Source organism: Rutidosis leptorrhynchoides, chromosome 3 (assembly GCF_046630445.1).
Source record: "Rutidosis leptorrhynchoides isolate AG116_Rl617_1_P2 chromosome 3, CSIRO_AGI_Rlap_v1, whole genome shotgun sequence".
NCBI lineage: Eukaryota > Viridiplantae > Streptophyta > Magnoliopsida > Asterales > Asteraceae > Rutidosis > Rutidosis leptorrhynchoides.
This window is the reverse complement of record NC_092335.1, coordinates 672,983,334-672,998,095: the sequence shown is the minus strand read 5'-3', so window position 1 is coordinate 672,998,095 and position 14,762 is coordinate 672,983,334. Positions and strand designations below refer to the sequence as shown.

Genomic DNA, 14,762 nt, shown 5'->3' with positions numbered 1-14,762 from the left:
TTTATGTAAATATTAATCTTATAAGTATAGAATGATCGAAAAAGTGCGGGTCGTTACAGTAGCGAACCTTCCGAATGAGGCTCGTCAAGCCCATGTGATCACATAATATAAGTTCACGTTTACACCCTGCAAGTGTAACTAATGATAATTGAATTGAAACTTTTTGTTCAAACCCGTACGTGGAATGTTCATTTTCGTACTTGTGTTCAAGTGTAAAAGTATGATACGTATATGTTTCTCATCCCATAGTTTAAAGCATAAAAGTTGTTGAAAGATGGGACTATGATCTCACCTCGAGTGTACGAGTATAAAAGTACTTCACAAAGTAAACGTGTGCATGATTGTTGCTTAGCCTTGACCTAAACAAGTAAGTTGTATCAATTAACCGGTTACGACACAAGGTCAGGCGAAATGTGTTCAATTAGTCCTATGGCTCGTTACGACTCGAATAGCATAGCATGTGAATCAGGTTGTCAAGTTTCATGCAAGAATCAAGTATAAAAGAAGATTAGCACGATTGCATAAACGTTTGGTTAAGTTTAACTAAAAGTCAAACTCGGTCAAGTCAAAGTCAACGAAAAAGTCAACACATTCGGGTCGGGTCCCGAACTATTTTTCTAAGGTTTTTAATCATATATAAGCATGTTAGAACAAGTTACATGTGAATCGGAGGTGCGTAGCGTAGCAAACATTTTCTAAATTTTGACCGTGTAGGTCAGAACCCAAACACGACAAATGCCGCGCCGCGACCAAGGAGGGCCGCGCCGCGACATTTAACGTGGTCTGGTGCCTGGTCAGTTTCAATTGTTCAAGTCAAAATTAACTCTTCAATTTAGCACAATTCACAAGCCGTAAACACTTAGAACACGTATCTTATATCATTGGAAAGGTAATTTGACGAGGAACACAACTAAATACTTTTCATCAAGCAAAAACATCAATTACAATAACCGAAATCTCGTCAAGTGATCAATAAAGGTTTATTTTCAAAGTTTCAAGTTCATCAAATGCATTTTAAGTTTCGGGAATCCAATTCACACATATGATATACCGTTTTGAAGGTAATGAAACATACGTTACAACTATACATTTACAATTTACATTTCATGGCATTCAAGCATCAAAAAGTTCGTTTTAAGTCTATCAAACCCTAACCAAAATCCACAAAAATCAATATTCATGTTTTTGAAGTTTTCTTAATCAACCTACGCATCAAAACGAAGCTAGTGATACTAGTAACACAATTAAAACATGAACTTTAACAATTTAACAACATTAACTCATCCAAAATTAAAGATTTAGCACACCCATTTCAAATGTTCAAACTAGTTACTCAAAACAACGAATCGAGCAAACAAAACATATATTCATGTTATACACGAGCCATAGACACTAACTAACACCATTTCAAGTATATAAAACGAATTTAGAGAAATTTAGTGTTTTAGAAATGTTACCCAAACGAGATGAAATTGGTACCAAAATGTAGAGGATGAAGAGAGGATCAAGAATATGTAATTTGTTTTGATGTTTGCCTCTTGATCCGAATTTAGATGATGATTTTTGTGAGTTGGGTGTTTAAGTTCAAAAATGGAAGATGAAGAGAGAAAGAGGAGAAAGAGGTGAGAAGGTGGGTGGAGATGAATGGGTGGATGAGGTGGGTTGACTAGTTGACCTAGTCAACTAGTTTGCCCACTTGGCAACCTCGGTCCCTCAAGTTTCAAAGCGGGTGCGTGAATTCGCCAAACGAATATTTTAAAAACGCTCGAGTAAACGAGTGATGTTATAATTAAATAACGGAAATATTATGAACGTTTGTCAACGGAATCTACGAATATAAATAACGAAATATATTATTAAAAAAAGATAGTGTTAAAAATAAATTTAACGAAAAAACGCGTGATGTTACATAATAGATTGACGTTTATAGGTATTAAAAACAATATAATGGGAGTATTGACTATAAAGAGTTACCAATTACTTCATTACAAAAAAATGTTAGGATTATGATTTTATATAAACAATAATATAACTAAATCGAGTTGACAACTATTTGAGAATAACACTTTGCAACGGTTGTTTTGAAACTTTTTAATTATATTGAGTATGCTATCATAGTATTATATAGTATACGTATTGAAAAAATTAACATTTATAGGGGCCCTTTTTAAGTTTCGAACAGGGCCTCCGAAATTAGCGAGGCGGCCCTGCCCGAAAGCTTGACCCAAATTTGAGAGTATGGGTTGCCAAGTATTGATAATATGCAGGAGTTGAGCACATCATCAATGGTAAGTGTAAGCCCACGTTTCTGTATAGTGCATGTCTATATGTCCACGTAGCTTTACGATATGTAGATACAATAAAATGATTGGCTCTTTTTCCCTCAGCTTACACCTTTTTGTTTAATTATATAAAATAAGTGCTGAGACAACAGGAAAATTCCTAGGGACATTTGCACACTTGATGTGATACTGCATTTATGCTTGAGCACTAGATGAAAATCGCCTAGTTGAAGAAGTTTTAGGAATAAAAGGTACGTACATTATATTATGCTTACGCCAATAATACATGCCAGCATGGCACCTTTTGTGATATTTATTGCTCTTTCAATTGGAACATATATATGGGTTAAATGCATTAACCTATACTGTATTACACTATAAATTGACTTATACTGTATGTATTATGTAACGGACTAAAACGGCCTCTATTGTGTATAATAAACTTTTCGGTATTGCTAAATGTATGCATCTGACTTTTATAACTGGTAAACCAGTGACGTGGCATCAGATTTGATGATTTGGTCATGATATGTCAGATGGAAATGTAACATATCAGTTGCCACGTCAACAAAAACAACAGATATACTTGATTATGAAGTCGTTTTAGTTAGTTTCTTACAATATAAGTCAACCTTAGTTTAATACATTTAGGTGCACCTAACCAAACATAACCGGTTAACTTTGGTGATCATGATAATATACATCTTTTAATTTGATTATCTGCATTTTGAGATTTGATCAGATGAAGCTATAAAAAGGTGACTTGCAGATCGATACAACTGAGCTATATATATCCAGACAATGATTTATCCTAGAAGAATCGTTGGCTCCTTATGATTGGCCATATATATCTTTTTCTTGTTACTTTACTATGATTCTTAAACAGTAATCATCACCAAAAATAATCGAATAGAACACCCTTTATGCGCTATAGATTCTATTGGATGGTGACTTCATATCTCAAGTTTTCAATGCCAGTTGTTGCTATTATTTTGGTGGACATGATCCATTATTTTAATCTTAACGATAACTTGTCGACATATCACTTCTGTTATGTTAATAAAGTAGTAGCTTTAAGCTATAAACAGCAGCAGATTCCATTAAGATATCAGAGCTAGACTTTTTAACTTGATTGGTTGTTAAGCTATCTTAAGTTCTCAACTTTATCTGATTGATATTAATAGTTCTGTTTGAGGGTAATGCAGAAAGTAGAAACCTCCAATAAGAACTCGCAAAATGAAGAGGAAAACAGAAAGATCGAATAGAATCAAATTTGGCTGAAAAGGAGGCGAAGCAGATCACTTACGAAACCTACCTACTAATATGAGTTATTTCTCCTAATATAGGTATTGTATTGTTAGAAAACCCGACTAGGTGAGCCCAAACAAGACTAGATAACCTCAAGTTATCAACCCACTTCCAATAAATGAAAATATAGTGAAAAATCGTAAGACTAGCAAGAATGATAAAAACACGGGAATTTAACGTGGTTATATGCAATCGTTTATGATTGCTTTAGTCCACGGCCAACCAAAGAGTGTTCTATATTGATTAATTTCGTGGTGGTGAGTTTACAATGAGTTCTAACTAGGAGTAATAGGAAACCAAGAACACTTAAGAAAACTTAAGCATGCTTCGTGAAATCATTAAGCAACAAACAACTAAACAACTTGATCCTCTTTACACCCTTGCAATGGCATGATCACAACCATAAAACAAGGTGTAAAGTAGCCCACATGCACCTAAAGTGCAACTTGAATCAATCAAGGCCGGATCCCATGTATGCAAGTTGATGCACTTGCTGCCAGCAGGAGATGCGCCGCATCTCATAGGTGATGCGCCGCATCACCTCAATATTCCACGACTGCAGGTTCAAATTTCAACTGCAGGTTCACTTGCCAGATCCAGATGCACCGCATCTAATGTCGGATGCGCCGCATCTGATCCCTTTGATGCGCCATTTCAGCTCAATGCCCCGCATCTAAAACCTTCGGCAATAAACGCTGCATGGATGCGCCTCATCCATCATAGGATGCGCCGCATCGATCACCAGAACCAGTTTTCTACTTGTTTAAACGTCTTCACACCTCAATAAATCTCCCACTTGGAGACTTTGAACAAAACTCAATCCTTCGTAAACTCACCTAATCTAACCAATAACATTAAATACCATTTACATACCGCCAAACGCCATCTGGGTCCTCCAATTACCGTTTAGAACACGCACCTCAACTCATACTTCGGATGAGTAGACTTTCGATATAAGGTCTTCAACTCTACTTGTTAGACTTCAAACATTATTATCTCACAATAACAACTTTGACCCACTAATTATACCTCCTTCCACTGAGCTATAATTTGATCACCATGTTACTAGCTTGAGAAAATAAAACACAAACAACAACTCTTTGGATATAACACCTATTTCCTTACTCTAGGAAATAACGGGTCGTTTGAGTCTGACCCGACCCAATTAACCCCATCGCCCAAGCGATCCACCCGTACACTATAACATCCACCCAATTTAACTTTCCAACATAGAATAAACTCGCCGGTAGATCAAACATGTGGATAATCCGATCAAGGCAACCGTGTGAGAATGCATTCACACCCTTGATCTTCCACATAACCGCCTTAGCTTTCACCATTGGAACACCAACCACATACGCGCACACGTCTTTTGACAAACCCGATTTTCCACCACGAGCCAACTCCCACTGTACGGATGTTTCTTTAACAGTGACTCTCAAGAAAATCTCTTGTTCATCTTCTTCGGACGATTGCAACAAAGTTGCCATTGGAGAAGATCTACTTGAAGTAACGAAAGCTCTAGTATAACCAATTCGTCCTGAATCTTCACTAGCTTCGACTTCCCTTGAGCTCCCACTCAAACAAGATCCTTCAACAAACCCGGAAAGCATTAGCATGCTAGGATTTCTAATACCCACGAAATCACCTAGCCATTCTTCAACCATATACATGGCCCCCTTCTTGTACCCGCGAGCAACCACATGACCTCCCTTAAACACCTTCCACCTTTGATCTCCAAATAGGACATGACACTTATCATCATCCAATTGTCCAACCGAGATTAACCTACTCTTGAGCGTTGGAATGAACCTCACGTTCCTCAAGATCCAAGTGTGTTTAACCACAAGATCACCAATACCCGCAACATCAAGTGTACTCCCATTCGCGACTCGAACCTTACCAGAATACGACTTGAAATTCACCATCTCGTTCATGTACGGGGTAGCATGACACGAGGCACCCGAATCTAAAACCCAAGATTCGTCAAGAACATCTTCTTGGCACAACAACGCATCTCCAATCACCATATTCGTTGAACTCCCACCCGACATTAAACTCGGGCATTTAGACTTATAGTGACCGACTTGTTGACAATTCCAACACACCACACTCTTGCTCTTTGACGGACTTCGCGACTTAGCTCTTCCCCGACCAACACTTAGAACCGAACCCGAACTCCTATTCGAATCTTTTCTACGAATATCTTCGCTAAGAATCAAATCACAGATTCCTTCAAAAGTGAGTTTAGTAGTTCCGGATGAACCACTAACTGCCGTCACTAAACCGGACCAACTATCGGGCAATGAAGATAGTAAAAACAACGCCTCTAGCTCATCATCAAATTTAATATCAACTGATTTCAACCGAGTTAAAATCAAATTAAATTCGTTCACATGATCCGCCGCCGAGGATCCCTCCATCATCCTAGCGTTCACCAATTGCCTAACTAGGTAAACCTTGTTCAAAGCGGATGGCTTTTCATACATGTTAGATAAAGCAGCAATCAATCCCGCCGTTGTGGTTTCACCCACAATGTTGTAAGCGACATTCTTGGCCAGAGAAAGCCAAACAACTCCTAGGGCTTGCCTATCCAACAAATCCCACTCGCCTTGATCCATTCCCTCTGGCTTAACACCATTTAAGGGTTGGTAAAGATTCTTTTGATAGAGCATATCTTTCATTTGCATCTTCCAAAAACTAAAGTCGGTTCCATCAAACCGATCGATCTTCACATCACTCTTTTCCACCATTGTTCCCTAAAACTCGTAAACCCTAGAGCTCTTGATACCACTTGTTAGAAAACCCGACTAGGTGGGCCCAAACAAGACTAGATAACCTCGAGTTATCAACCCACTTCCAATAAATGAAAATATAGTGAAAAATCGTAAGACTAGCAAGAATGATAAAAACACGGGAATTTAACATGGTTATATGCAATCGTTTATGATTGCTTTAGTCCACTGCCAACCAAAGAGTGTTCTATATTGATTAATTTCGTGGTGGTGAGTTTACAATGAGTTCTAACTAGGAGTATTTATAGGAAACCAAGAATACTTAAGAAAACTTAAGCATGCTTCATGAAATCATTAAGCAACAAACAACTAAACAACTTGATCCTCTTTACACCCTTGCAATGGCATGATCACAACCATAAAACAAGGTGTAAAGCAGCCCACATGCACCTAAAGTGCAACTTGAATCAATCAAGGCCAGATCCCATGTGTGCAAGTTGATCCACTTGCTGCCAGCAGGAGATGCGCCGCATCACATCAATATTCCACGACTGCAGGTTCAAATTTCAACTGCAGGTTCACTTTCCAGATCCAGATGCGCCGCATCTAATGTCGGATGCGCCGCATCTAATGTCGGATGCGCCGCATCTGATCCCTTTGATGCGCCATTTCAGCGCAATGCCCCGCATCTAAAACCTTCGGCAATAAACGCTGCATGGATGCGCCTCATCCATCATAGGATGCGCCTCATCCATCATAGGATGCGCCGCATCGATCACCAGAACCAGTTTGCTACTTGTTTAAACGTCTCCACACCTCAACATGTATTAGCTATAACTTAACTTTAGTGTTAGTATATATTTAAGAGTATTAAATGGATATACGAGAGGAAATCTGTTTAGGCTACCCCGGGAAAGGTCGAGTCTTTTTGGATCAGATGTTTACCCGGTTAGATTTGAACTTGAGTCACTAAAGAAAACTTACCACTAGGCTTCAAGGGTATTAATTGGTTAATTTATTCAAAGGGCATTCTTGAGGTTACTGTTGGAGCTAATTGGTTAGAGTTTGTCCCACATCGGTAGTAGAAAGAAATAAATGCTTGTATATAAACTTAGGGGAACCTCCCTCTATCACCAATTGGTTTTAGAGAAAAGAGGGACTCATGAGCTTATATGCATGACATGGTGGTGGACCTAAATCGATCCAACAAGTGGTATCAGAGCGGGTGGCACGGGTGTAATCATTGTGGCAGCGGTGGTTCAAATCGGGGTGACTTTGGACGTGACCAGGGGAAGAGGTCGGGTGTCCGGGAAAAGTCGAGATGTAAATGAACGGGTCCGGGGTAAAAAGCCACGTTATATGATACGAGTGCATGAACAAACCGATTAGGGGGTGATTGTTGGAGCTAATCGGTTAGAGTTTGTCCCACATCGGTAGTAGAAAGAAATAAATGCTTGTATATAAACTTAGGGGAACCTCCCTCTATCACCAATTGGTTTTAGAGAAAAGAGGGACTCATGAGCTTATATGCATGACATGGTGGTGGACCTAAATCGATCGAACAGTTACGAGTTCGAGTCCCGTCGTGGACAAAAAATATACTAGTTACCTTCTAGGTGTGTGTCCTATGGTTTCCTCCCGACACGTGGCACGAATATGATTGAGTCAGTAGCTCCACTTCTAGAGTTCCGGTAGTGACTCCTTAACCACTTTTAAGCAAAAATGTAACTTTTCTATACTTATTAAAAATATAACCTTACTTTTACACCCCTCATTGTAAAACAACTCATTCGTACCATATTCAAGAAAATAAAATAAAAACGAATATAAAAGCTTAAGAACAATGAACCGAAATATGAATATTAATATAAAAAGATGATACCGTACGAATCGTTACACAAACGCTTGTAATGTCAGCTTATTGATTACACGGCAATCTTGAACTGATAACTAATAAACATAAACAAGGATTCAGATTTGATGTTCTTGGGTATTTTAGTGAGATTTCAATTTTGGTTCATGACTTCAAGAGGAGAGAATTAGTGCGATTATCTTTACCCAAAAAAAGAATTAGTGCGATTTAGGAATTGGTGATATGAATTGTGAATATAGTGAATGAAAAAAAAATGTAGGATTGTGAGTATTGATTCAAAAACGTCCTCCATTTTAGGAAGGAGTTGTGGAACTTAAACATCAAATCAATACCATAAATAGGAAGATGGTTAACGATTTCGTTAGGTTTCGGACCATGGGTGTAAGAATTAACCTAAACCTAACTATTACAAATGGTTTCAACACAAATCACTTTTCATATCTAACACTCGTCACCCAAAACATGCATGAAACTATTGTTATTTGATGAAAGGAACATAGACGTTTAGATCATATGACTATTCGTTCATAGCATCATCAGGAGATCTGCATTCGGTGTAGGAAGAGATACCATGTGTCAACTTGTTTAAGCAAATAATCTTGAGAATTATTCTTATCCAAACAAATATCCAAAAGGAACATATCTTTATTATATTTCATATGATTTTTTTTCTTTCATCGAGGATTAAACAACGCAATCCATGACCCTCGATATCCCCTATATAAGTACTCACGAAATCTCAAACAATCAAGTTAAGCCTTTCAACACAATCCATCTTATATTTGAATATCTAATCATATAATTAATATTAATATATTTTAATTACAACAAAATGGATAGAGTGAAAGACTTGGCTTCCAAGAAAGCTGCAGTGATCTTCACTAAGAGTTCTTGTTGCATGTGCCACAGTATCAAGGCCTTATTCTACGAACTTGGTGCTAGTCCTGAAATTCATGAAGTTGATCATGATGCTGACTTGGAGTGGGCCCTACAACGCTTAGGTTGTAATCCCGCGCTTCCAGCAGTGTTCATAGGTGGTAAATATGTAGGCTCAGCTAGAGATATCATTTCCCTTCATGTCGATGAATCTCTAAAACAAAAGCTTATTGACGCAAGAGCTATATGGTTTTAACAAGCAATATAATATTATGATAACAAAATAAAAACAAATACTATATCATATCAGTTTATGTTATAGTATGATAACTAAATTCCAACATCATGTTAGAATAACATGATTGTAACTGTACTATGAGCTGCTGTTTTTTGCCTGCTCTCTTAACTGTACATAAAGAAGTCGCACTTTGTTACTTTTCGATTTTAGTCTTCAAGATGCATACTTTATTTCCGTTATTGTTTTCTTTATGTTTGTTAATCACAGTTTAAATAAATAACTTCAAGTTTGATGAACAAATTTGGCATAAAATAATCCTCTGTCCTAACAGCAAGTGAACAACTATGTCTTAATAGTAAGGGTAATTGCTTATAAATTTGACTAACTTTAGTCGAAGGTGTTACCGATTCTGTGCAAGTCACCATTTTGACTGGTTATTGGGTAATTTCATAAAATCAAACTTCTTGGAAGTTGGTTAACTTGAATATATTAAAATTTTGAAACTTTGATGGTTCTTGTTTTATAAAAAGTTGGTTACCTAAAATAGAAATTGGACAAATAATGCTACCTTTCTAGGCCAATATCCCTTATATATGTTTGTTACTACTGACCACTTTGAGTCTCACTTGAGTTGGTTTTGCGAAAATTATGACAGTTGACTTTTCATGCTCAAGACTCCCTAAGATTCTGTTTTTAATCATCACTTAAATTATATATGTTCATGTCTAATCAAGACTGGAACAATTTAATATATCAGTTTAGTCCTGTATTATTTAACATGGTTGTGAAGGTTTGATAAAATGGAACAGAATCAAGACGAGCTAGAGTTTGTCATGGGTGATTAGAATCATCATCTGGATTTGGCTTCGAGATGAAAAAAAAACAACATCAGCAGTTAAGCCTGTATGAATAACTCACATGCTTTAATCTTTCGCGAAATTACTCATGCTGGCGAGCTCCTTGAATTCGAGGTTCATGAAGAATATAAAGTTTTAGGATCAGATTTGTATCATTTGTATTAAAGTTAAAGAATTGTTATAAAGTTGCTGATAAGTACTAAAGACCTATTAATCTTTTCATAGGTTAGAGGGGAATTCTAATTTTTTAAGTGGAAAAGATTAGCCTATACAACATTCAAAAGTCAATTATGCCATAGCCCAATTATGGGAACTTTTCTTGCAGGCTTGATGGTTCAAATAAAAAAATATACATAAATTTGGTTTGCCGTGAAGTAAACATCAAAATTAATAGTTGCGTTGGTCCAAATATTATTTCACATATTTGAGTTGAGTCCATGTACTACTTACCAAAGGTGGCAAAACAGGGAGGTTGGTATGAGTCAAAATGGTTTTGGGTTAACATGAGTAAGCTTTAAGTGCTGGTTGGGTTGGGCCAACCAGGAATACACTTCATTTTTCCATTTTTAGTTTCATAAATAAATAATGTGCTACTATGAGTGCAAAAAGCTGTATATTCCAAAGTCAAAGCTAATCTAACTTGTATGCTATACTGCTTTAATTAGGAGGTTTTGTGTTTTTGAATACACTTTTACTTTAAATCTGTAGTTCAAATTCAAATCATTTGACACCTTAGATACAAAACTTAACCCAAATCAGCCCCCTTAGTTCCCCCATGGCCCATGTGTCTACATAATGGATATAACTGTATAGTTGAGGCTGCAATGATGGACTGGTGTCGAGGGCTGGATAACTTGTCAGAACGGGTCATTGCTTAGTACAGGATGAAGAATGAGCCGAATTGATCCAGATTTTAGTCCATTTTTTCATTTCTCAAATAAATATGTAATGCAATAAATTTGATTGCCTAAACAATATTAGTAGACCCACTCACTCCATTTGATCCGTTGACTCCATTTGACCCATTCACTTCATTTCTAAAGCTAAAACTTATAAGTAAATGGGTCGAAAATTCCACCTCCGATCTACATGTTGACATTGTTATAGATTGTTATTTGTTTCCGATATGTGTATGTCTACAAAATGCATTCTTTGGACCTTCATCAATTTGTGACTTGTTTGCAATGTATGTTTTGAGGTACAATGTAAAAATCAACTCGCGTGTACAAGACTATATTTGTTAGAGAATCTTGAGTGGTGTGGAGTGGGATTCAACTTGGGGTATTGCCAACCCAGGTTCGATTCCCACTCCAAGCGGGAGTTTCCAACCTTTAATGGTACTGCCAACATCAATGCGATTTGGGAAGGTCTCGGGGGGTTTCCAAAGCTTCAATGGTGCTGCCAACATCGTTGCGATTTGGGTTTTGTCCTAACGTGTGTGTTGGTGGCATATGATCGCGAAGGTGGTTAAATCTCCTCTGGGTGATGCCGATATCGTCATTCGAAAAAAAAGTTAGTGGGCATGTTATCTAGAATCATATCTAGCTAAAAGAAGGCTCATTCAAAATCATTGATATATGGAATCTTTTAAAATAAAACTAATCATCTTTAGCATCTTTTATTCATTTAGTGGACTTCTGCGGCTACGCCTTGAGATTCATAAAATCTGCAGGAATCAAACTCATGGTACTTATCTTGCACACGTCGAGCAAATGTTTAAGTTTGGTTTCTTGATCATCATTCGGAATTAACTACTAACTAAATGAAATCGTCGGTTTATTGGTATATAAGATAGTCATTATGTGTTTAATCAATTACAACAAAAAAAGATCAACTTGTTCCTTAATGTGTGGAAAGCAAAAAAAAGTATCCATCTTTCGAAAGTACCTTTTGTAGTTTTCGAGCATCTAAGTAAAGCATCTCATATGAATGTGCTATTTTCGAGAAAACGAGTCCAACATTACTTATTTTATATAAATAGAAGTAGAGAGAGCTAAGAACCTCAAACTTCAAACAAAAACTCATATCTTCCTCCTCAAACACTTCTCCGTGAATCCTTAACCATCGGATCAAAATTTTAATTTTGATCCGAGTGGTTAATTTGTGACAGGTGGCATCGTCCATGGACACAATACAAACATTGACATCAAACAATGGAATAGTCATTTTTAGCAAGAGCACATGTTGCTTATGCTACGCAGTGACCATTTTGTTCCAAGAACTTGGAGTCGAGCCACTGGTTCACGAACTAGACCATGATCCACAGGGTCGGGAGATCGAGAAGGCTCTTGTGAAAAAAGGATGCAACTCTCCCCCTGTACCAGCTGTATTCGTTGGAGGTAAACTTGTGGGGTCCACCAACGAGGTGATGTCACTCCACCTCAGCGGCAACCTTATCCCGTTGATCAGGCCATTCCAGACACTGGCTTGATTAATTAAAGTGCCTATATACAATCTGAAGAAATAAATTATGCAGCAGTTTGTTTTAGTACTTACTTTAATTAGCATAAATGTAGGATAATATGGTTAGTTGCTATTAGGTTATGAATTAAACTGTTATAACTTGATCTTTGCACATGTGTTTTGATGAAAAGACATAGTATGCTTTATATGAATGTGATTGTTAAGTATTTATCAAGTGTACTCAACCCTTTTATTGCAGCTACATACAGTTAAATAGTCGAAAAAGAATCTAAAGTAGGGATTTTCATGATTTTTACTTTTACACATTCTGACGTAAAAATACGTATACACGTGTGGACAAACACACACAATATAGCCTGCAACATATATAACAGAGGTTATTAAAGATGAACATAAGGAGGAGAAAAAAAAAAAAAAAAGGTACCATATCTGATTTGAAGATGTTTGATTATCAGGATTAGTTATTTTTTTTATTTCCATTTGCATAACGAATCAAATAAGATCGATGAGAATATATCTAGCCTCTGACATTCCTAATTGTGTTTGCAAAAAGTTGCAAAAGATATATTCTCCACTTTCACATAAATAAAGGAATTCAATGCTTCAATATTTCATAATCAACCGCTAATTTATGATGATTATCGTGTTTTTTCTTTTCGACTTCGCTTTTTCGAAAGTTCCAACAAGAAAGATTAACATGGATCAGCGGTCTGCTTTCTCGTACGACGGCTTTTTCATCAAACTTGCCTTTTTTATTTTAAAGGCAAGTTGTTGGCATCGAATACTCGCATTTGCCACGCACGCGCTTTCGGGCGGAAACACGAACCGCATTACAGGGATCCGAACCTTAAACCATCCTGAGGGGCAAGCAGGTCGGACTTGGGACTTGAATACGAATCGGTAAAACCTCTCGGGTTAATCTGGATTTCAGAAAATAAATCCGATGTATATTTTTAAGGGAAGGTACTCGAACTTGAGACTTCTCTACCCCATCTCAATACACAAGTGTAAAACGGTGAACCACTTGACCACTAGAGTGGGTTCAACTTGCTTCTTTTCTGATATGAATATTCCCCTTATAAATACCCAGAATTTATTTAAATCAATTGAACACCAATAATGGTAGTATATATTGACCCTATAGGGAGGTTTTACCGGATTCGTTCACCTCTACCCGGACCACTGCCCGAATGGATGTGTTCCCGGGTACCGTCGATCGGATTCGGGTTTCCTCCCGAACGTGAGTAACATGCAAATGATGAGGGTCGTTGAAATAAATGATCTACTGATGCCAAAATATCGTCGTTCAAAAAAAAAAAAATACCCTTGATTTATTAACATATTATAGGCCAACCTTGAAAGAAACATTGTAGTATAACGAATTAACGATACATAACAATAATGGATGAAATTACTGGCAACAGTGTTAAAGTAATCAACAACAATGCGATTGAATTATTCGAAATCAAACGAAACTTTATTCGAACTCAAATGATTACAATTGAACGTTTACAGAAATTAATTGAAACAAACAAGTTAGGGTTTAGGCCGCTAACTATACGAATTAAATGAATACAGAAGGAAATAAACTACTATCTGCAATCAACATCAGTTGATCTATAGCCCTAGGTCAATAGCTGAGGAGCGTCTAACAGAATTAACGACTTGCCAGCATTTTACCAACTGTCACTTTTAGTCCCTTCGTTTGTTAAGACTTGCACATTACACCCCTGTACTTACTTAAACTTTTAACCCACAGGATGGCTGGATCAGGCAAAGTAAAATAGTTTCGGATTGAAACAGGTTGGTTGAACTGAAAATAACTTCTTTAGTATGATTAAAAAAAAAAAAAAAAAAACTAATATAATTAGTGAAAAAGAGACTCAATCAAGTGCCATTTCTTATGCTCTTTTGAAAAGCATGTAATCAAGTTGAATGAAGGATCAACTCAAAGATAGCAACTTGTTTATTTCCAGACAAGTAACAAAAAGTTGTTGTGCTAGCTAAAGGTTAATTAGCCCAAGGATCAATCAGAGAATATATGGAGAACATATAAATATTTCCAGAATCAGTTCCCATTATTGTCACTTGCAAAGATCTTGTAGATCGCGAATCAGTTCCCATTAATATCGATCACTTGCAAAGCTCTTGTATGTAGGATTAATGTGC

The 14,762-nt window shown here is 36.9% G+C and overlaps 2 protein-coding genes across 2 annotated transcripts; both read left to right on the top strand.

Moving 5' to 3' along the window:
• The first annotated feature begins 8,968 nt into the window (after nt 1-8,968).
• Nucleotides 8,969-9,531, top strand: LOC139899376 (glutaredoxin-C11-like). The gene has a single exon (XM_071882205.1). The coding sequence runs from the start codon at nt 9,031-9,033 to the stop codon at nt 9,328-9,330; it is 300 nt and encodes a 99-aa protein (XP_071738306.1). The 5' UTR covers nt 8,969-9,030; the 3' UTR covers nt 9,331-9,531.
• Nucleotides 9,532-12,162: 2,631 nt separating this feature from the next.
• On the top strand, nt 12,163-12,801 carry LOC139899375 (monothiol glutaredoxin-S9-like). The gene has a single exon (XM_071882204.1). The coding sequence runs from the start codon at nt 12,292-12,294 to the stop codon at nt 12,598-12,600; it is 309 nt and encodes a 102-aa protein (XP_071738305.1). The 5' UTR covers nt 12,163-12,291; the 3' UTR covers nt 12,601-12,801.
• Nucleotides 12,802-14,762: the final 1,961 nt, after the last annotated feature.